At 41.8% G+C, this 22653-nt stretch overlaps 1 protein-coding gene across 4 annotated transcripts in view; it reads right to left on the bottom strand.

The window, feature by feature from the left end:
• Positions 1–1465: 1465 nt before the first annotated feature.
• Positions 1466–22653, bottom strand: part of LOC134646752 (transmembrane and coiled-coil domain protein 3-like) — a 71033-nt gene continuing 49845 nt past the window's right edge. For all 4 annotated transcript variants that reach the window (XM_063500643.1, XM_063500642.1, XM_063500644.1 and 1 more), the window contains 4 exons: positions 8749–8913; positions 6919–7700; positions 5203–5338; positions 1466–4488 (listed from right to left, as the gene is read on the bottom strand). In XM_063500643.1, coding sequence (XP_063356713.1) covers positions 4183–4488; positions 5203–5338; positions 6919–7700; positions 8749–8913 — 1389 coding nt within the window. In that variant the 3' untranslated portion in view covers positions 1466–4182. The remainder of the gene's footprint in view (positions 4489–5202; positions 5339–6918; positions 7701–8748; positions 8914–22653) is intronic.

Below are 22653 nucleotides of genomic sequence, written 5' to 3'. Positions count from 1 at the left end.
AATTTGCACATTTTAATCTTTAATTTTTGTAGCTTCATCTTTAATGAAGTCCTTTTCATGTTTTCAGCACTTGGTTAGTAAACACTCATAGTCTGTTTTTTTGGGTAAAAAAGGTAATTTACTCTATTGGGAATACTGTGTAGCTAGATTTGTAAATAGATGTAGTAACTTTATGTACTAATAATGTAGCTGTTATCTATTACAAATCACCTGCGAACCTACATCGCTAGTATTATAAAAATGTGTGCAATTATTTAGCCAGACCTAACCAGCTGCACATTTTAATGTTTGTATTCCACTAGAGCAGCTTTGCATGATTCAGACTTCTAAATAATCCTTATTTATGTTTATTGCAGCCCAACACTTCATCCTCTGTCCAAAACAAGCTCCCTTAGTACTGTTTAAGCAAACTTTCCTCTGATTGGCTGTTAAACAGATTGTTTAAAAGTGGTTGGGGCTATATGCCAAATATGACCATATTAGGAATATCCACTTTCTTTCACATAATGCAGAGCCAAGAAAAAAAAACCTGAAACCAGACATTTGAAGCAGTCTGAAGCCTGAGCTGCTGGCTCACAGGGAATACTGATGTATACACTGACCTCATTATCAGACTTGCTTATTATGAGCATCCATCACTGGAACAGTGCAAATACAGTGCTGTGAAAAAGAATTATGTCCCTTCCTTAGTTTTTTGCGTATTTATCAGAATTCATGGTTCCAGCAGTAAGAAAGGCAGGGTACTATCTAACTGAATACTAAATTTCTAATTATTTTAGTATAGTTGCTGTATATAATTTAAAAAAAATATTTGAAGCAGATATATGTAATAAAACTAATTAGAGATATTTGGAGGCAGTGCTCCTGTTTGGCCGCTAGTTGTCACTCCATCTCTATTTAAAGCCACAAACCATTGATGTTTTCACTGTACACATCTATACAGTATGAACCCTTTGTAAGGGGAAAACACTTCAAAAAACATCATCGCCAGAGGTCAGCCAAACCAGAAAACTGGAAATTCCGGTGCTGTGTAGCTAACGATAACTGTAAATCCTGGGTGGGGCTGCTGCTGCTTTGATTTGACGTTTGTCTCTCAGAGACAACAGAATGAAAATGTCTGCCTTAATGAAAAGCAATAAAAGACACCTGGCGTTCAATTTAAGATCCATCTGTGCCTGCAAATCCTAAATTACTTCCCTTTGTTCGCCTGCACTTGAGTTTTGCAGAAGATTCTAATGGATTTTTAAGCATCCATGAATTTAAACTGAAGACAGCAGTGAAATTGAATGCAGTTAAATCAATGTCGTTTCTAAAAGCTTATCCAGCTGCTTTAAGTCGAAGTGATTTACACCCTGGTTTATGCATGTATTCCTTATGAAGCTTGCAGAGCAGTATGATCTTCACAGTTGGATTACGTCTTCCGTAATCAATAAGAAGCTCAGAATTTATTTAAAAAAAAGGCACCTTGATAGAAAAACAATGATTTATTTTATCATCTGAAAAAATAATAATAATACAGTTATAGAAAACCCATAACCAGAAACTAATGCACAGAAATTAGAAAAGAAAAAGACAAAGAAAACACACACACCATGAACTCAGAGCTTTGGAGAGGAGGTGCACGTCTCTCCTAACAGAGATAGTGTTTGAACCAGTTTGCAAAGAAACATCAAAGATGAGCTTAGGTTTCATAAAAACCTCCATATTTGGCTTTTTTTCTTCTTAGAATAGAGAAAAACAGAAAAAGGACACACAGAAGAAGAAAAAACAGGCTGCACTGAAAAGGCATCAGTCCTATTTTTTAACCCCCTCATCATCATCTTCATCACAGTGAAATGGGGTCGGGGAGCTACATTTTTCACTTCCCTCTGTCCAGTCTGCGATGCTGCATTCAAGTCACGTGCGGGAAAGCGGCTATCGCTGCTGGGAAACATGCTGCTTTAATGCTTGAACAGACGTTTATTTCAAGTAAAAAGAGACAAATCTTCAGCCTCTCAAATCTTCTAAATATCAGAACAGAGCGTCTGAATGCTGCCGTGTTTTTTTCCCCTGGACATGAACGCAGCACAGCATCAAAGGCTTCACACACACATACACACACACATACATTGTAATTTGTTCTGATCACCTCTCCAGAAAAGGCCATCTAATGATCCAGGACTTAAAAAGTGAAGCCTGCATGTGATCACGTGTCAACTTTAAACAATTTCAAATCGGCATATTTTCACCTTATTTCCCTCCACGTGCACCAAACTGCATCACGCGTTAGTGTTCTCTCTACATGTGTCGTGTGAGAAAACAGGCTCTGCTTCTCAGCTATCTCCTGATGTTAGTATAAGGTTTCCCTTCTCACTGTTAGAGGCTTTAAAAAGCTTTCAGAAGCAACAGTTACCTGAAAACACAAACATCATAACAAAATAACCACAAAAACACCAAATTAACAAGAGATGAGGCAGTTAAGCAGCTTTCACTTCAAAACAGGCAGCCTGACATTTTGGGAAATAGTCCCACTCCCGGCTTTAACCCTTTCCATCTTGGATGCCTGTTAGGAGTAACTGTTGATTCTTTTACCTGAACTGAGGAGTTTCTGTCATATTTCAGGCTACTTCAGACTAAAATGACTGTGCATCTATCAGAAGTTAATGAAGTGGTCTCTGGCTGTACAGGAACGTATTGTCTAACAGCCTCTTTATTGATTACAGATGTGTCAAAACTTGTCATTACAGGAAATGTGGAGATCGTTGAATGTCATCTTAATGGGGAAAGAGTTAGAGAGGCCATCATTTTGTTGCCCAGTAAATGACAGGTGTATCTGATCATTATCTTGGTAAAGATGAAGCTGTGTGCACATTTTAAACAATTTTTCTTGTTTTACAAGAACTGTGAGGAAATCTGTTCAGCGCTCTGGCAGGAAACGCTGATTGGGCCGGGTCGGAGCTCTGGACCAAAACACTAATAAAAACATAACTTGCAGGAATGTGAGCATTTTAAGCTCATTTTGGACAAAACTCGACTGGTAGGTTTAAAGAAGAGCTTTAAAATAACTGCCTGAAGTCGTTTCCTTCTCAAAGCACCATGGCCGAGGGGCTGCATCGAGGATTGACTTTGACATAAATAAGGATTATTGTGAGGATTCAAAGATACACCAGAAGACTGCACAATAATAATTATGGATCAGGGAAAAAAAATCAGGCAGTTGAGGTGAGCAGAATCATGAAGCTAATTCATTAAATTAACGCATAATTAGGAGTATTTTTTCAAATTTATAATCATTTAGTTACTGTGAGTCCCTGTGAGAGGTCAGATTTGGGCAATAAAAATGAAGGAGGGCGATAAAAGCAGGTTTGGGCATCACTTTTCACTGCAGCTGTAGCTTAAAGGTTTTAAATTCTTACAGCAGATTTCTTTCACAGCACGTCCATTAATGATCTCTCCCGGCTCTAGCTGCACATCTACCATCCAGACTTGAGCCTATTTTCCAAAATGTCTAACTGTTCCTTGATGAAACACAGTACAGAGACACACGAGTAAGTGCACAACGCACACGAATACACAGATTTACACACTGATAGAAAACAGCTTAAAACAATGTGCAATCCCAGACTTCAAACTGTCACTTTGAAGGAGATGCTGAAATTAAAAAAAACCTCACATAAATACAGAACAGCAGCGAGAGAGAGAGAGAGAGGCGTGGTGCGAATGAACCTTCAGGTGGATGTGTGTTTGTGTTTGTCACAGCGAGCTTGGTGTGCACATTCAAATCAGGTCCACTGGACTCATAACTGACAGTTTGTGTGGAGGTGGTGCTCTAACAGAAACACATCTCTTTAAAGGACAGGAAAAAAATAACGTGTTATTCCATGCCCTCATGTAATCCCGCTCATTTATATTTAGACTTCAGTGTGTGTGTGATGCCGGTGCCACCAGAGTCTCCTGGTGACCAGATGAAAGCAGCTGAGCCGATTTATCTTTTGTTGGCCCTGCAGATCTGCAGCAGAGCAGTCACGTTTTCATGTGTGCACCTTCAGAGAGTTCCAGTTCAGGTCTTGAGCATTTATGTTAGTTTACGTGTTCTTGGTGAGGCTCAGAGCCTTAAACCTAGTCACCGTGGAGCCCAGAATCATCGGCTCATGTAAGGCTACATGTTGATTTCCTCCCCACCAAGCTTTGGACACACCGGTCTCAGTGCGGGAGGAGCAATCGTTCCAAAGCGCACTGCAAATGTTCCCAGTTCTTCCACAGCAGCGCTAGCAGGGACACGCCCACGCAGGTGAGCGCCAAGTGGAGGCGACTGCGCAGCAGCGGGGCGGTGAACTTGGCCGCAGTGGACACGCACACCAGGATGACGGTGACGATGGCCAGCATGATGTTGATGCACTTGCCCAGCAGCACTTTGGCGTCCGTGTTTTCCAGCTGGATGGTCTGCTGCTGCTGCTGCTGCTGGAGCTCGAGCTTCGACACGCGAGTCTGGCACGACTCCAGCACCTCCTACGACACATGCGCGCACACACACACACACACACACACACACACAGAAAAATGGTTAAAGATCAGGGAAACTCTGGAGAGCAGTGAGTCACAGCAAAAGGGCAGCAAAACTGGATCATGTATGAACTTCAGCGGCATTAGAAACAAGCGCAAGAACGTCCGATTAGAAATAGGAAGCAATGGAGGAACTGCTGTGGCTTCAGTGTGACATGTCATGAGAGACACAACCACATGGTTCTGTTTAAAGATCAATAAATCATTTGGACGCTCAGAAATTTTTAATTAAAACCTCCCCGAAGTGAAAGGAACAGGTTCGGATTAATTTTTTTTCCAAAATGCTAATCTTCCAGTGATATGAATGGGGGGGAAAGTTCCTCCCTCCTTTAAGCTTTCTTGTAGCAATTCTTGTAGCAAACCCATCAACCACAGTGAGCATTCATGCCGTGTGGATAGGCCTGTCGTCATCCTGGCAGAGACCACGTTTACCAGGATAGCCTCAAATGATGAAGGTACACTACGCAGTGACCTTTCCCACTAAGGGGTCAAACTCGTCTAAACTGAACACTGTAAATAAGGCAATAATAAATGAGGTCTTTCAATTAAACGTATAATTTGAATAAGACATTGGTTACTTAAATGGTTAATCCCAAACTCTAATCTTAACCAGCCCTGTGCTGTGGCAGTGGTGGGGGCTTATGCCCAAACATAGGTCACCTGTATGTCCCTGGCCCTCTCATAGGCCTGGTAGGCCACCTTCTCCTCGATGCTGGCCAGCTCCTGCTTCAGATTGCTGGTCTCGTGCTGGTGCAGCTCCGTCAGGTCATTCAGCTGGTCCTCCAACCGCTCATACCTGACAGACAGAAACACCCACAAACATGCAGAGTAGGTGGAGGCGGAGAGAGCCAAGGAGAGAGAAACAATGCATTATTGAGAGTGTGTGGGCACGTAACAGTACAGCAGTGTATCTGCTGCAGCTGAGCTGCTCAGAGCATTTGCCCTTGGTTGGGGGGGGGTTTACGTGTAAGCTCTGCCGGCTATTTTTAGGCTTTTAATGATGGACTCCTAAACTGTCAAAAGCTCTCTAAAGTTCAACAGCTCATGTAATGACAACGTTAGCTCTGTTAGGAGAGAAATGCTACCATTACTGAAGCACCGAAGTGTAAAAACATCTTCATCCAACAATTATTCCACAATTTTACTTGATACAGATCAGTGATTAGCTTCAAAGCAATGTGCAAACCGCTTTTATTTTGTATTTCGTGTTTATAGTCGTACAAATCGTTGTGCAAATATTCTTGTGACATGACTGCAGCACACATATTCTGACAGTAAAGGATATAAGGAAAAAAAACCCTTCCACAAAACAAAAACAGCATAATTTGTTTAGCAGAAATATTTTACACAGTATAATATTTCTCTTATCTTTCTCAGTTCAGTGTTTTATTGGATTTTCTGATTTAATTCAGAACTCAATAATACAAACAAGAGATTTTACAAGTCATAGTTAATATAGTGGTGATAGCTTCGCAGAGACTCTAAAGACAGCAGTTAAACATTTTAATGTCAGCTCCGGAGATAAATTTATGATTTGTAATATTAGGCTACATGAAATTAACATTTTTATGTTGGCTCTGTGAAGTTTTGTCCAGCCTGAAAAATGTGTCGCAGTCAGGGATTCATTAAGTGAAGGGGAGGATTCACAGTTTGTGTAAGTGAGGCAGGAAACTGCATATTTCATCCTCTACTGATTAAATTTCAATTGTGATTTGTTCCCCCTCTATCTCTCCAATTTATGGTGTTGAAATAAATTTTAGATATTAAGAATTGAAATGGGTTTTTAATTACTTGTTTCAGGGGCGTTTAAGGTGCTAACACTGAACTGTTGCTCACTCAAAGCCCGAGGGGCTGACTTTATACTAATGGGTATATTTAAGAAAGAAACATGTGAGTCTGTGCCCTATTATCTGTAAAACGTTCATGGAAGAGTATTTAACCATCATGTGTGGGTAACAATATTCTCCTCTCCTAGAACAACACAAAATATTCTGTTTTGATCTGAGACGCAAAAAAGAAACACTAAAAAAAAATCTTTACATAGTGAGAAACAATCTGCCCTCAGTACCAGGGAAGAAAAACAAAAAACAAATCCTCTAAAGCTCCTTATAAGCAACCAAATGTCATTTTATTTTTCTTGCACCTCAGTTTAGGAGATTTTTCTTTTCTTCAAATACTATGATTTTGGTATTTCTCATTTTAATGCTGGTGACAGTGGAGATGTGAAGCATTTAAAAATAGTACTGGAGCACACAAGCTTCCCCCCCTAAAACCTCCCTAGAAATCACGAAAAAAAGAGCAGAAAACTAATAAATATGTCAAGAATTTTTTTTTCTGGGAGAAAAGCCTTCCTTAGACTCGTGATGCTGTGCTCACCTGTATCGCTCCTCCTGCATCACCTGCGTGAAGTAGTTGTAGTCTCGTTTAAACTGTGTGTTCAGAGTCTCCATGTCCTCTGCCAGCTGCGCTTGAGCATCCCTGATGTCCCGCACCATGTCCAGCACCTCCACTAGGCGCCCGCTGGAGTCTGACCTCCCTGGCCCCCCTGACCCCGCCCCCGATCCTCCTGCCGGGTTCCCGTTGGAGTCAGCGGATGCAGACGTCCCGGTGGAACACTCATCGTCACTCTGGTACTTGGTCGCCTTGGCTACTGTGGTAGCGCTGCCACTCAGACCCCTCGCGCCGCCCTCCACCTGCAGCCCTGACCCCGTTTCCATAGAGCTTTTCAGGTGAGCGATGTTGTCAGCGCTGCCAAACTTGTTCCTGATGAGGTTAGCGAACTCCCGCGGCTTACTGAAGAAAAATGGAGGTGAGAGCGACACGCCGGGCCCGATCGTCTTCACCTTATCCAGTGCCTGGTGGCGCCCGGTGGTGCTGACATCCCGCAGGCTGCCCTCCTTGCTGTGAGTCCCGGACTCCTTGCCGCCGCTGTCTTTCTGGTTGTGCTTCCCGTTGGTCTCGCTGTCCTTCATGCGGCGGTGGTACTGCTCCAGCTTCCTCTGCAGCCGACCGATGGTCTGCGCAGACTTCTGGTTCTTCTTTTCAAACACCTGCCGTATCCGCGACACCTGCTGCTTGTCGGCATTGTTCATAAGCTTCAGGTACTCGGCCACATTCTGGTCCCGAGCCGTCTGCTCCACCTTAATCTGCTCCGTCACCTGAAGGCAGAGCCAAAGGACAGATGTGAAAACAGCTGCTGAAGATTTAAAATCATTTAAGCATGCATGATACCAGCGCTTCTGATTCTTACCGACACCCCGATTTGTTCTATGAGTTTGCTCATCTTTCACACGGGTATGTTAGAATAAAATAATGCTGCATGAATACTGACAGCAGCCCTGTTTGTCTTTGAGCTCACTGATACTAATTTAATTTTGCCCCCCACTTCTGATCCCTAATGGTAATTAGCCACGAGAGGAGACGTTAACACCTGCTTTTCTTTGTTGGCTTGTGAAGAAGTTATCCTGTGTAAACAGAGCTGGTCTTAAAGGCATCTCTAAACCTCCTCACACGGGCGTTTCCTCAGAACAAAACAAAGTTCCTCCAAGATTTTTTAGCCTCCTGTTGCTAAAAGGTAGCAGTCAATGCGCCCCTCAGTCATGTGATCGAGTTTATTCCAACCATGGAAAGTTTAAAAATTACCATCTGATACTGATGCTACAGATCAAACTGTTTTCTCTGGTCTGCTTTCATTCACTGTATTTGTTTCTTTGTGTATATTCCTGACTGGGAGCAGCAGTTCATCACATTGTAATAATAATTTCACTGTTAGGTTATTGTTGAAGTCTCAAAATACTTTTGCTTGGATAAACCAGTGAATATACAGCACGCAGCACGAGTTCAGCTTAGTCTCTACAGTTGTAAAACGTTGATATTAAAGTGCAGGATAAGCCTCTACTGTGAAAAACACTTCTAAATTCTAAAGACAGGACTGAGACGAACCTGAGTCGATTTTTTCTTTCCCCGTCGTATCAGAACTGACATTTAAAAGACATTTAGTCCATTACTGGATAAAAAAAAGCTGCTTCTGTTGCTTCATGTGTCACCAAACAGAGCTAAGGAGATACTTTAGTTTGTCTTTTACTCAAGTGTGGTGCTTGAGTTCTGAGTGCCGATGTGTCACATGTGTACCCACAGCTTTTCAAATTAAACACGATAAATTTACAGACACACACTGAAGCAGGTGTGCGATGTTTTCCTTCTTACCTTGAGGATCTTCTGCTGCAGGCTGTCGATTCCCAGCGCTCCTTTGGTGAAATCCAGACCCACGCCGTCGTGCCCAACACCGTCAACCACATCTAGGTTGGACTCTGAGCCACCGCGGCGAATGGGCACTGGGATGCTGAGGACATCGCAGCCGCTGCGCTCCGCCTGCAGACATAATGATCTGATGAGTGTATATGTTTTTAGTTTTTGGGTTGGTCTGTACAATATAAACACAATAACGTGTCAAAAACCACTGTGCTAATTTGTCTTTCATATGACCGACTGGGCCATTCATGGCTTGAAACCCAGAGGCAGACAACAAACTGCCATTACTGATGCCACAAATACTCCCACTGTTGATAACATCCAACTGAGACTAACATTTCACTGAGAGTTGGATAATGCTGCATTCAGACAGCATTTCTCAAGTGGAAGTGATGCTAAAAGAAGCTGATGAGACACAGATCTTTACATATTTTACAACCAATACTCAGACTGAGCAGGTATATTAATCTCCATGGTTCCATCTTAGTTTGTAATGATATCTGTGGGATAGCAGTAAACCAGAAAATCGAAATTTTTGTTGAGGAATAGAAAATGAGATGCTTCCGTTTAACAGAAAAAGAAATGTTCTTGTTGCATTGCACATAAACTGTTTTGCAAAAAGCTCTGAAAACGGCAACAAAGAACAAAAGTGCAAAAACTACTCAATTACTGCGTGGTAAATTTGGCTAAAAAAAATTAAAAGATCTTAGCCCGTGTAGGCCCATACAACCCATCCTCCTAGCATGAAATTGGCTGCACATAAAAACCTAAAATTGCAAATTAACTAAATTGCAGTTTTTCCCACTCAGTGACCTCCTTGATTTAGCCATTTCCTCAACTATCATTAAACTCGCCTCTGCTGCTCCATTACGTTGAAATTTAGCTTAAAGGAACCTATTCTGATCAGCTGCATGCCTCTTTTTCTGGGGCTTTTACTCCTCTGTGGCTCCATCTCTCTGCTGGTGTGTGATATCAAAATGAGGCAAATTCTATTATCTGAAACACACACTCTTTACACATTGTAAAGCAGTACTCAGAATACAGGCTGACCTGTAATTGCCTGCTCTCAGCATCAGCTTTCCTTTTTATATGCCATTTCCTGCTAACTAGCTTGTATGCTTGCAGCTGCAAAGGAGGTTCGCCAGTCTGGCCACAATTTATTAAGAAACCGAAATGTGCATATCTACGGCTTGATTAAAATGAGTGGCCTGCGGGTCTTGAGTTTAACACATGAGTACACTTGAGTAACCAAAGTTATTTAATTAAATCACAAGTTAACTGGTTCAAAATCTCTGTACACCAAAATGTGTAACAGGTAACCCGCTTACAATCCCTATCATCCTCAAATTTAATCGCCTCATTATGTGATTACAAGCACACACATGTTAAGAGTTCACCAGTTACTATTCTCCAACAAGATGCTTGAATTCTACCTGGTGTGTGTGTGTGTGTGTGTGTGTGTGTGTGTGTGTGTGTGTGTGTGTGTATGAGTGATTATATGAACATCGTTTTGTGCCTGATGAAGGTCAGTTGAACTGAAACGTTGCGATTCAGTAAAGCAGTATTCACAGCTGAAAGACACACTCTCTCCGGCTTGTCCTGAGTCTGCCCCCATGTCTCCTCCCGGTTCGACATGCCTGAAACACCTCGCCTCAGAGCCCCGAACCACCTCAGCTGGCTCCTTTGGATGCAGAAGAATAGCAGCTCTACTATGAGCTCCTCGTTCTTTCTCCAAGGCTGAGCCCACACACCATTCAGAGGAAGCTCATTTCCTCTAAATTCTTTCGGTCTCTACCCACAGCTCGTGACCATGGGTGAGGGTAGGCATGTAGATCAATGGTTAAATCCACAGCTTTGCCTTTGCATTTGGCTCGATCTTTACACCAACAAACCAGCACAGTCTGCATCACTGCAGATGCTGCGTGATGACCTCGAGAGACACTTGAACTTGTGTCGAACCCAAAGCAGCAATCCAGCTTTTTCCTCCAAGTCCGAATCCACCTAATTAACCCTGGGAGGCCCAGCCAGAACAGGCCGAATGGGTCGATGCTACTGTGAGGCCACAGCGTGGAAGTCAAAAGTGAAGACTTTGGTGGTCCTATACAGGGTACTCAAGTTGACTCATCTCATGCAATAGCAGTTGAGATATTTCAGTGTGAACAAAAGTGGTGGGTTAAATGACCAACAAATCGACAGCATGCCCTGCAGAGCTGGTGCGCCAGCGTGCCTAAAACTGCTGTTTTAGGCACGCTAAAAGTACAAAATTGCCTCATTCAAGAGACCAAATGAAAACTCTCATAAGCATTGTGCTGACATTTAAAACTAACGAGGCACAAATGCACTCTCTGGAGAAAATGGCAGACATTGTTCAGACCCTGCAGACAACTCAGGCTTTGAGGCGCAACTCTGCACTACGAAAGAAAGAAAACCTGCTGCACTATCGTACACCACTGATTTAAAATGGCAGGTGGACTTATACGATCTCAAGAAAGAAACACAAGGCATATTCTGTCTGCCTTGTGTTTAGTGAGCACACCCTACCATGTTGGCAAAATAAGAGGATCCTTATGGAGGAGCGTACTCAGTATGTAAGAGGCTTTGTGTAGTCAGACTGGAGGGCAGGAAGGCAGGTGATGGGACGGTAAAGCACTCCTAAGACTTCACAGTGGTCAGTTATGGGAGCAGTGAAAGCTCCAAACAAGCAGCCCCCGGTGCCTGAAAATCTACTCTCTGCATTGACAAAAGCAGACGATTATGTAAGGCAACCTAAAATATTAGTATGTGGTAACTCTAGTTGCCACGGCAGCAAAGCGCACACACTGTCAGACTTGGCTCTGAAGCACACACACACAAACTGCTGACATACCCCGAGGGCGGGTTTTGTGCCTTTATTCCTGTTGTCTTTGTGTTACGCATGCACAAGCAGAAGACATGACACTGTAATTGTGTCCTGTGGCCTGTAGCCGTGCAGCCGAGTCAGCAATCATTAGCCCGAGCAGTGAAAAACAGTCCTACGGTATCAAACAGCAACGATTATCATCATTCATGTTATTGAATCGATCTTAATGAAGCTATTCTTTGTGCCACTCCTGAGTACAGATGGCAAACGCCCTCAGAACATCACACATCCAATCAGAGGGGAAGAAATACAGCCAGAACAAAGTTGTGTTAAACTGATTTAATTGACACAGAATAAAGAAATAAGTGCCACTAGTAACCACAGCCTTTGTGAAGAGGGGCCTTCTAACACCGGCAGGGGGTAACTCCCTTCCGTTGCAAAATGAAGCCTGGATGTATAGCAGTCTACGAGTTAACTACCTTTGATCTGTGATCTCACTAAAAAATTTCCTGGAGCCAGATTCACTAAGGCGGATTTCCATAGACTTCCGGGATGTTTTTACCTGGTCTCCTCTGTTTTTTAGGGAAATCTTTTAGTGTTTATTGATTGGAAACTAGGGAGAGAGCAAGAGGGAATAACATGACAATGAAATGGTCTGGGGCAGAGTCGAACTGATATTTTAAGACCAAAACAGCACCTTCCTGTTTACTAATCTCTCGGGTACGGTCGGAAGAAGCTGTCTTGAGATCAGCGTGCAGGAATAGACTAGTCCAGCAATTGCAAAGTTGAGTTTCTACCAAAATAATAATAATAATTTCACACACCGCTGGTCTCCTGCTGGTTAGAGGAACTTTTTTTTTTTTAAAAAAGGTGATTGCTTTGGTTGCCATATTCACCTGTAGTTTGCATAGAAGAGGCCGACTTGTCCGCAGACACCAGCTACTCGCTGAGAGGTAGTAAAACTTTGTCAAGTGCAACACAAATGTTCGCCTTCAAAGCAAAAGTTGTGCGTCATCAGTGTAGCCAAAAGGAGAAAAATGGTCTCCGTTTTCAGGTCTTCTGTTTGCAACCAATTTCACAGCAACTGTCATCAACCTCCAACAACCACTTGCCACCCAGTAGGAGAGTACACATTTTTCCATAGCAACCTATTGTTACTGGGGTGGTGTCACCGACTGTGATTGGATATTTAGTAACCAGTTTCACAGTAACTTCAATCAAACTCCAGCAACAACTCACCAACCAGGTAATGGCCATGGTTGCCAACTGGTTTCTAGGTCGGTGTGACTGGGGCCTTATGGGTTAAACGGCAGAAAAAAACGTTTAAAGTTTCTAACAGTGGATTTGAAAAGTTAATGACTCAGATTTGTTTACCCAGGATTTACTGATGTGACTTACAAAAATGCTACCAGCAACCATTGGACAACTTTCAACAAAGGTTCACTGAGGTAAATTCAGAAAGTTTCTTCTTATCTTTGGGTGTTTTGGTTAATCAATTCGATTAGTCGATGTGCAAACCTAAGACTGGTCTAACTCTACAGAAAACACTAAAGCTGCAGACACACTGGAAGAGTTTAGCAGCGACATGGCGACCAGAGACAACGGACAGCGAATGAGATTCCGCAACTTCAAGTGATGGATTTTTCCAACTTTCAGATGAGTGTCTGAAGTGACTACCAATCAGAGTGGAAAATTCAGTTTATTGACATGTGACCTGTAAATACATTAGTGGGTTACCTAGGCAACCTGAAATCTCCACGAGTGACAAGCCATTAGCTTCAAAGCGACGAGCGACAAGTGAATCAATTCCAGCTTCAGAATCTTTATAAAAGATCAACCACTCGCTAATCATATCTAGTATCAAAGATGAAGCAAGATGGCTACGGTGAAAATGCTCAGCTCAAGGCTTTACTAACTTATGTTACGCTGCCCTAAATCATGACAAAATCAAAGTACCACAGGGTTGAAAAGTGAGTGGTTGAGTTGCATTGTGTAAATGTAGGCGGAAGATTTTGTAAGGAAACAAAAAACAACAATTATCTGCAGCAAACTGCAGCCAAAAACATCAGAGAGCATCTAACGATCAGTACATGATCCCACTAGAAGGAACAAGATAAAGGGCAACATGTTTTTGTAGATTTTCTTCCCTGCTTCAGTGCAACACACACACACACACACATACACACAGACTTCCAAACCCTGCTCATATATCAGCTGGGACGCAATAGATTCGAGTGTGTAAATCTGCCTGAGCCTCCCGCTCAGCAGTCAACACACGTATCGGACTTCCACTGGAAAAGTAGGTCTGAGGGCGAGAGCTGAGAATTATTAACATGTGAACACACACTAACACACAGAGGGACAGAGAGGGAGGCCATGTGTCTGTTTTACAGAGCCGATGTCTGGTCACTGCTTGCCTCGTGACCCGGGTCTGCACTCAGGCCATTTAGATTATTATACAGATGGGTGAACTCGGAGCCAAAACACAGACAGCACATCAGGGTGTTTGTCCACGGGGAAATAAAAGGAGGATATCCACATATTGACTTGTCCCAAACTAGGCAGTTCAATTTGTATCTGAGTAATAAAAAATAAACGGATGAATGTGAATGCAGAGATAATGAGTCTCCCATGGTTCTCCCTGAAGAGAACCACAATTTCAAAAAAAGCTAAAAATCAGATGTGGTGAAGAAGCAAAACAAAAACGTACTAATTTACATAAAATCTGTAGCTTCCTGCGGTGAAGACTGTAAGTCTCCAAGCTTTGAATTAGACAAACAACTATCTGTACGCACAGAAGCCCCAAAAAACACATCTTTTAAATTACAGCTTAAAGTGGAGACGATCAGTGACGGCCTGGGTAACTGTTTAATTCAGGGCTGTCAATAAAATCCACTGCTGTTCCTGGTGTGGCTCAAGTTTTACTGTGCAGGATCAGAAAAAGACTGACGAGTTGCTTGAAATATCCCATACATGGAGGTTTTGTGTCTTTATAAATCCGCTGTGATCTGCAAGTTCTCCTTAATGTGAAACTGTAAAATATCTCAAGTTTTTAATCATTTGCTTTGTAAAGGGCTGACTCACTGAAAATAAATGTTTGCAGATGCACTTCTTTATACTAAAACAAAGGAAAATGATGCTTATTTTGAAAGATTACTGTGTACTGGTCTGTATGTGGCCTGTGAACTCAAATTAGTTTAAAACCCCACATTTAAATCTATCATTATGGACCAATCAGCATCTCAAATGTTCAATTCCATCTTTTTCATCACTGTAAAATGAATAACATACAAAAAACCTGCTAATTACAATTAAGCAGAAAAGAACGGATTAGGGTTGTGTGATTGGACAAATGAATCAGCCATCGACTACTGAGATGTTATTGTTTATTTCGCTTCCCTGCTCATCTCTAAAAATTGAACTTAGGCGTTCTGTCTTGCAGCTGTAAAGCTGTACAGTGCACTGGCTGAAATGTTCCTCCTTCCCAAATAAAAGATCATGGATCATTTTGGGGGCATTATTTCCCGAGTGGGTGCGCTTCTCTGCAGACAATCATCGGCTGTTAAACTGATGGGAATGTCAGTTTCATGACTAACTGGTCCAAAACGAAATTACTCAACAAATCAAGAGCCGGATGACATGAAATATTAATGAAATTGAAAGTGGAATAAAAGCTTTTCTGACAAGTGTTGGACTGAGTATAACAAGAGAGAGGGAGCAAGAGTGAAAAGACTATTTACTCCCCTGATGTTGCTTAAAAAGTCTGGACCAAAGCAGTGTGCTGACAGACTGATCCACAGAGCCGTGCATTTTTTAAAGGCACAAAACTGATAAAATACCCAATTATATCCACAGATTCAAAGTCAGCAATGACTTTATTTACTAAAATTCATCCACAGCATGCAACAATACACCAGCCACACATCAGCTGTACAGGCAGCCGGTGGCCTAGCTACAAACAGCAAACTCACAGATGTCGGCAGGAGACATTAATCTGCTGCTTCCACTGGATGAATGTTCACAAACAGTTCAATTATCTTTTACAATGAAGATTTCTTCGTTTCCTTGGCAACACAGGACAACAAAAATAAGCAAAGAGAAAGAAAATTGTAGCAGCTATTAACCCAACTGTTATTTTGAACATCTGTATGGGCCCAAATATTACATTTCATGGTGATGATTTAATCTGCTGGACTCGTCCACTGAGCACTGTGACAGTATGCTCCGAATTTCATGCCAATCCATCCATTAGTTGTTGATTCAAGTTTAAAACGCTGAAATAAGGCTAATTTGTCATCGGATTACAGAGGACTGTTTTCATCCAACACATGTTTGACAGAAATCAGACTACAAATGTATACCTGCATATGCCTCTTCATGTGCAGGTATCATTTACAGAGATAAGTAGAAGGCTAACTATAAAAAACTCAACGCCTGTGTGTGAACTCTGGTGTGTTTCCACATCACTTTTCTGTAATCAAAATGAAAGATTAGGAACTAGAGTCAAAGCTCGTAGTGTGCACTTTATATAAAAAAAGGAGAGAGAGCGGGGCGGCAAGTGCTTCTCCACCACCCACAGCTCATCTGATGGAGGGACCTTGCCATGGGGAGACGGCAGCCTGGCACAAACACAGGAAATTGCCAAGGGAAACCTTTTCTTCTGCTGCTCCCTCTGCAGAGTAACAAGTTATTTATTCCTGCCTCCGATCCATCAATTTATTTTCCACTAACATGAGCCAGAGGTAGTCCAAAACGAGCAAACTGTAAACACTCTGTCCCCTGTAAACGATGAAATCCTCCCCTCAGCTTGTCAGTGTGACTTGCAAACAACTGAAGTGCAGAGGTAAGACTCATCATTTTGTCAAAAACCAATCAGCGGCCGCAGATCGATCCAGCGCTAATCAATCAACTCAAGGCTGTTTGCAGGAAATGTGAAAGCCCCTCTGACCAGTAAAGATAAGCACTGCACATACATGTTATTAGTCAATGTCAGCAGGGACACAGGAAGCCACTGAGCAATAATGACATCTCACCCTGACAATAAAGATTAATGAGCTGATAACACGTCCTGCTCGTACAGTAAATGTTTGGAAACTGGGCCGTGGAATCGAGTTGAATTAATCAACAAATTGAAACAGCAACCATTCTGGTTCAGAATCAGAATCAAGTATGTATCAAGCATGAGTTTGGTGATCTGCTCCACAGTGTGATCTGTTTGGCTTTAACATTCACACAATTAAGGTAGCACTATCCACCCTCCATACTGAGTGTCCCAAATACAAAAAAACAAAAACAAAAAACAGAGCTTACCTCCTCTATTTAGCCTGTGGAGAAGTATACTGGACAAGCTGAATGACCTGCTTCTGGCCCTGTTCACCTGTGAAGCAAAGTGTCTCAAACCCACCAACACTAATGAGCAGTCTGTATTTTCACATTAATATACCTGTAAAAGTTCTAAGTGAAACCACTTGTGCTCATAGCTTGAATGTGATGTTTTTAGCCGCTCCCACAGAAAGAGCTAAATAAAAGCTGTCTGCATGCAAATAAACTGCTTGTTTAATTTGCCACATACTAACGGCAGCCATCCCCTGCCCTTTCTTTTTCTAGCAGCAATACCTGCAGCATGCCTTGAGATAATATTAAAAGTTGTAAGATCTCTGAGATTACGGTGCTGGGCATAACCCTAATCAAGATAAACTCAGTGTGGTGGTGCCAAAACTGACAGTGGGAAATGATTTAAAAAAAAAAAAAAGATTTTCTGGGATTTTTTTAAGCAAAATATAAAAAGTACATTAATAAATGACAATAACTGTTAGCTGCAGTCCCAATGTGCAGCTAACCCATAGTGACTCAAAGATATACTGGCTTCGTTGGACTTAAGCATGCCTGTTGTTTTTTGCTTACCAGAAAACATCTGGTGAGCAAACTTAACAGACAAGGCTAAATACTGTGAAACAGTTAATCACCAATTAATATACTGAATGAAAGTACATCCTGAAAGAAACTATTTAATTAGTGTCTTGTTTGTGCTAAGAAGAGGATTGTGAGAAGGCCAACACAAATAATTATTTTGGCACTTGTGACTCTCCTTAATAAATCAGTGCTAACAGCAGTGAATGGTAACACATTATGGCACATTAGTCATCTATTACTCGGCTCCAACCCAGCATGGGGCCACACAGTGTTTGAACCCGAACACCAGATTAATGTTGGCGTTGAACTGGTGAGAGTTTGAGTGCTGGGGAGGAAATAATTGGATTGTGAGAATCCGGATAAAGAGATTTAGTGGAGGGAGGCGTTTAAAAACAGGTTTCTAAAGACAACTGCAGGGAGGTACAACACATTAACCTCACAATAAAGCAAAATTATCAAATCATCAATACAGCGATGACAGAAAAACTCAGCAAATCTTCCATCCATCCATTTCCTCACCTCTTATCCAGATCACATTCACAGCTACAGCAAATTTGGAATCTGAGTACCCAGAAAAGCCAATCAAGTACAGGGAGAGCATGCAAACTGAACAAAGAACGCCCCCAGCTAGCCTGTGGGTTCAAACCCAGGACCTCCTTGCTGTGAAGCCACAAAGCTAACCACTGTACCACTGCCAAATCTCAGCAAATCTTGCTTTGAACCACACAGTTTTCACCTACCACACAAAGAATCCACGACTGCAGCCCTAACATGTACATTAGTGGAACCATAACCTCACTGTTAGGTATGATGGCATGTTAAAGGGAATATTCTGCTCATTTCCACTTTCATTTTGCTTTTATTGGACTTGACTAAAGTAGCTTTCTATGTTATTCATTTAATACTGGGCTTTAGTGCAGCTCCTCAACCATTAAATGTGCCCTCCACTTCCCTTTAAGCAAGCTTTCTTCTGATTCCCTGCCCCTCATAGACGAAAGGTTTGAGCAGCAGGTCCATTGGTACATTTCTTAATAAATTGGAAGTCAGAAATTTTTTGTTTAGCCCCTGATGAACTTAGAAGGTCGGAGTAGACCACCATGCCCTGAGTTAGCAATCCAAGAAGGTGGCTGAATGTAATCAGTAGTAAAACTTTTAATCTGTACTGCCAACGTCACCAGATAGATGCCACCACATCACCAAACCCTTTGTTAGGGGGTAAATGCCCATGTTCCATTCCATTGAGAAAACGAGATAATTATATTTTGGACACTGACACTCTGGTGTTGCTGTAGATGGAAGTCTAAAATCTAAAAATTCCTGTTAATCTGTCTGGTAACTGTTGAAAAAAGTGAGTCTATCCAGCCAACAGACTAACTGTGCTATCCATAAATACTAACTGCCAGCTTAACCAAACAGATGATGGCAACTTTTGCAAAAAGTCTATTTTCTGTCTTTGGTATTTGGCCATGACGTAAGCGTGACACTCTAAAATAACCCTCAAAAATCAAGAACCGGGATCTGTCCATTACACTGACCTACACCTACACTCAGCACAGCACAGAAAGAAAATCAGCAGCTATTTCGATAAACATGGAGATGAAGTCAGAAAAAAAAAAAACCCTGTCACTCTGTTACAACAGGCTTGAGAACAACACTGACGAGCTTTCCTGGTTATTTATGACTCCACTTCCTGAGGGCTTCCAGAAAAGCTCGCACACCAGGCCCTAATGCATCATGCTGCCACAGGATGAGGCACAGGTTACACAAACCAGTGCACCTGTGATTGAATTCAAATCCATTCAGCTCTGAAACGCTAAAAAACAAGGGGGGCTTTTGTGCTGACGAATGACTAAAATCCATTTTGGTACAAATCAAACAGAAATGGGCACAAAGTATTGTTTGCTCTGTATGAATAATAAATTAAACATTCTCACACTGAGTTTCTGCCACTGCTGTGCATCATTTCCATTACCTGGAGGGCTTTTAAAACACTGTATTGTACTGTATAATTTTCACATCATTCTCACATGTTTTTAGAAAAACAGCACTCCAACTTTTTTTTTTTTTAAATGTCCTCAGGTGACTTAAATGAAGCTCATTTGCATAATTAATCAGAGGACGTCACTATATTGAAGTCAGGAACCAAAGGAACATTGTTTTTAATCTGTAAAATTATCACAGCAATATAATGATGAACTTGCCACAAAGCTTTTTGTGCATTAAGGGTTTAGCTTGGTTTTGGTAACTGAACATCCACTGGGTGTGCTAACTCAGCTACTGCCATTTAAACTGCATTCAGACCACGTAGAGCAGTGGAAAAGAAGTTCACCTATGACAAGAAAAAGAGGACAGTTTTAGGCGAAATGAGACCGGGTTGAATATGAATGGGACCGCTGAGCCTTCTGTCTGGAGGGGCTCACCCGTGACTCTGTGACAAGAGAGAGGAGCCTCCTGTGGGGAAGAGGAGCTGGCAGACAGACACACCTCCCCGTGGGGGTCCAGAGATTCAACAGAGAATCATCCTGGGATTAAATGAAGAGCACAACAGTCAGAGACCGGATGAGAAAATGAGAAGTGGGGCTGAATACAAACCCAGGGAAGTGATGGAAACAGGGAAACTTAACCTCTCAGGTAAAAACTTTTTAGGAAAACTTGCTATTTTAATAAAACTCATTAAAATACAAATAAAACTGACTTTTATGTCAAAAATTATGATTCAAAACAATAAATCTGCATTTCACGTCTATTTTATCATCTGTGTTGTGATGTGAGTTTTGCATATGTTTGTCACACTGTGACCAGAAACTGGAGATTTCCAGCTCCATATTTTAAGTAGCTTTCAATTATTATCTTATTTCCCTGATATTGAGCCTCAGCACAGCTGGTTTAACTCCTTTCCTTTAAAGACAGCTTTCTCTTTATCGCCCGTGGCACCCAAACACAAGATTTGGGGGCATTTTCACACCTACAGTTCATTTCCTCTGGTCAGAAACAGCTTCAGGGTATTTCTGTAGTTTGGTTTCTTTCTGCACACATAAAACTCAAAGAAATCCAAAATCACTACAAACCCACATGAGAAAATTTAGTCTGGTCATCTGACTGACCAGATGTTCTCAGGCTAAATCCCAGAATGCAAAGCATGCTTGGCAAAGGGAAAGCATGTAGCTCAAACTGGCTGCATACACCTGATAACTTGGTTGGATCGAGGTCAGATCACCGCAAAACGAACCGTGAACTGAAGTTCGTTTGGAACCGGACTGAGACAGCTTTCTCTAAAGGATCCTGGCACAGTTGTTTTGGTCTGCATCTAATTGTGATTATAATATCCACATGTGCACAAAGGAACCACACCGACGGGGAAAACGATCCAGAGGTGTGAAAACATCCTGAGAAGCAGGTGGGTGGGAATGACAATAAAAGTTTAATATTTTTACCTAAATATATATTATTAATTTTACAGTTTGTGCATTTATTTTATACACTACTGCAACACTGATACTGCTACTAATGCACTTGTACCCTTTCATCACAGTGATACTTCAGTAGTTAATATTTTATCCTTTTAGAGCCATTGCCTTCTGTTTCAAATGTCTTGCACCATCTTTTCAACAATGAGAAAGGTGTGTACGCACAGCCGAAGCTGTGCGCCTCAGATGATCATATTAGGCATATCTGCTGTCAATGACATCACACAGGGCTGAGAGTAGAAAAAAAATGAAAACCGAGTGTTTAGAGCTGTGTGAAGCCTGAGCTTTTGGTAGAATAATCCCCTAGACAGGCAAAGCTGAGATGATTTGGACGTGTGCAGAGGAGACATAGTGGATGCTCTTCCTGTGAAAATGACCTCAGAGAGGATTCATGGATGTAGTGAAGGAGGAGATGCAGAGGGCTGGTGTGACAGAGGAGGATCCTGGGATAGGGTGAGATGGAAGTAGATGATCTGCTGTGTTAATCCTAGAGGGAGCAGCCAGAAGAAAGCTACAGCTTCTTCAGACTACAGATTCTTTCCTTTTTTTATTTATAAAATATCACAAAGTAGAGAAAATGTTGTCCTTAATCTTATAAAACCCACCCAGCAGAAATCCATATAGATTTGTTTTATAACTGATCTAATATTCACGTTTGAGATTACTTTATACTAATTTCCACCACACTGCAGAAAAACATGGTATATTGGAGCTGTAATTGGGCCTGCTGCTCTGAAACTGCAAAAGTTCATCATGTTCCCTCGTTTGCTCGTGACCTCCTTTGAATCAAGAGTGTGTGAATATATAAAGTGCATGAATGTACATATTTGCTTAGATATGTATATTTATATAAAGTTTTATTATCAGCGATGTGTAATATACATAAACTTTTTACTTTCTGTTTAATGTGTCGATGACTCAGACCGAAACAGAGATCCAACCTTTGCTCTCCACTTTGTTCCAACCTTCAGGTAATCGCACACACACACACACACACACACGTATTTAGGTCAGACTTAAGGTGGGGCTGAGGGCAAGTAAACAGTTTGCCTCAATAAAACGCAGCAGTAACTGAAGCCTGACTTCAAGTCCTAACAGGCTACTCTCTGCACCACCCACAGACGCACTGCGCTCGTGGCAGGCAGAACAGGACACGTCCAGGTTACGTTAGCTCCACAGTATTTGAGAAATATGAAACATCCATAACATGTTATCACATTATACCATCGCTTTGACTGATCGGTTCCTGAACTATCTTCCTCACTTCATTTGTGATTGACTACAATTGCTCATTTCTCTTACAGCTTTTATATCAAACTTAAATCTGCTTTTTTGATTCAACAGCACTTTAATGGAGTGCTGTGCCATCCCCGTCTCAACCTCTTTTGAACGGAAAATCCATGCACTTGAAAGAAATCAGTGAGACTGTGATGAAGGGAATCAGTGGAAAGCATCCTCACCCACTTGTGGTAGCAGTGCAATTGATTTTTGAGTGCACGTATCAGGATGAATGCACGTGTGATGGATGGATGTGACATCTGATTGACACACTGAGAGAAGGGCAACGGCAATCAAAAACAAGCAATGACTGAAAGATTATTTGGCCTCTGTTTTGTTTTATATTCCCTCTAAAGCTAGTGC

The sequence above is a fragment of the Pelmatolapia mariae genome, linkage group LG17 (assembly GCF_036321145.2).
Source record: "Pelmatolapia mariae isolate MD_Pm_ZW linkage group LG17, Pm_UMD_F_2, whole genome shotgun sequence".
NCBI lineage: Eukaryota > Metazoa > Chordata > Actinopteri > Cichliformes > Cichlidae > Pelmatolapia > Pelmatolapia mariae.
This window is presented reverse-complemented; position numbering and strand designations above follow the sequence as displayed.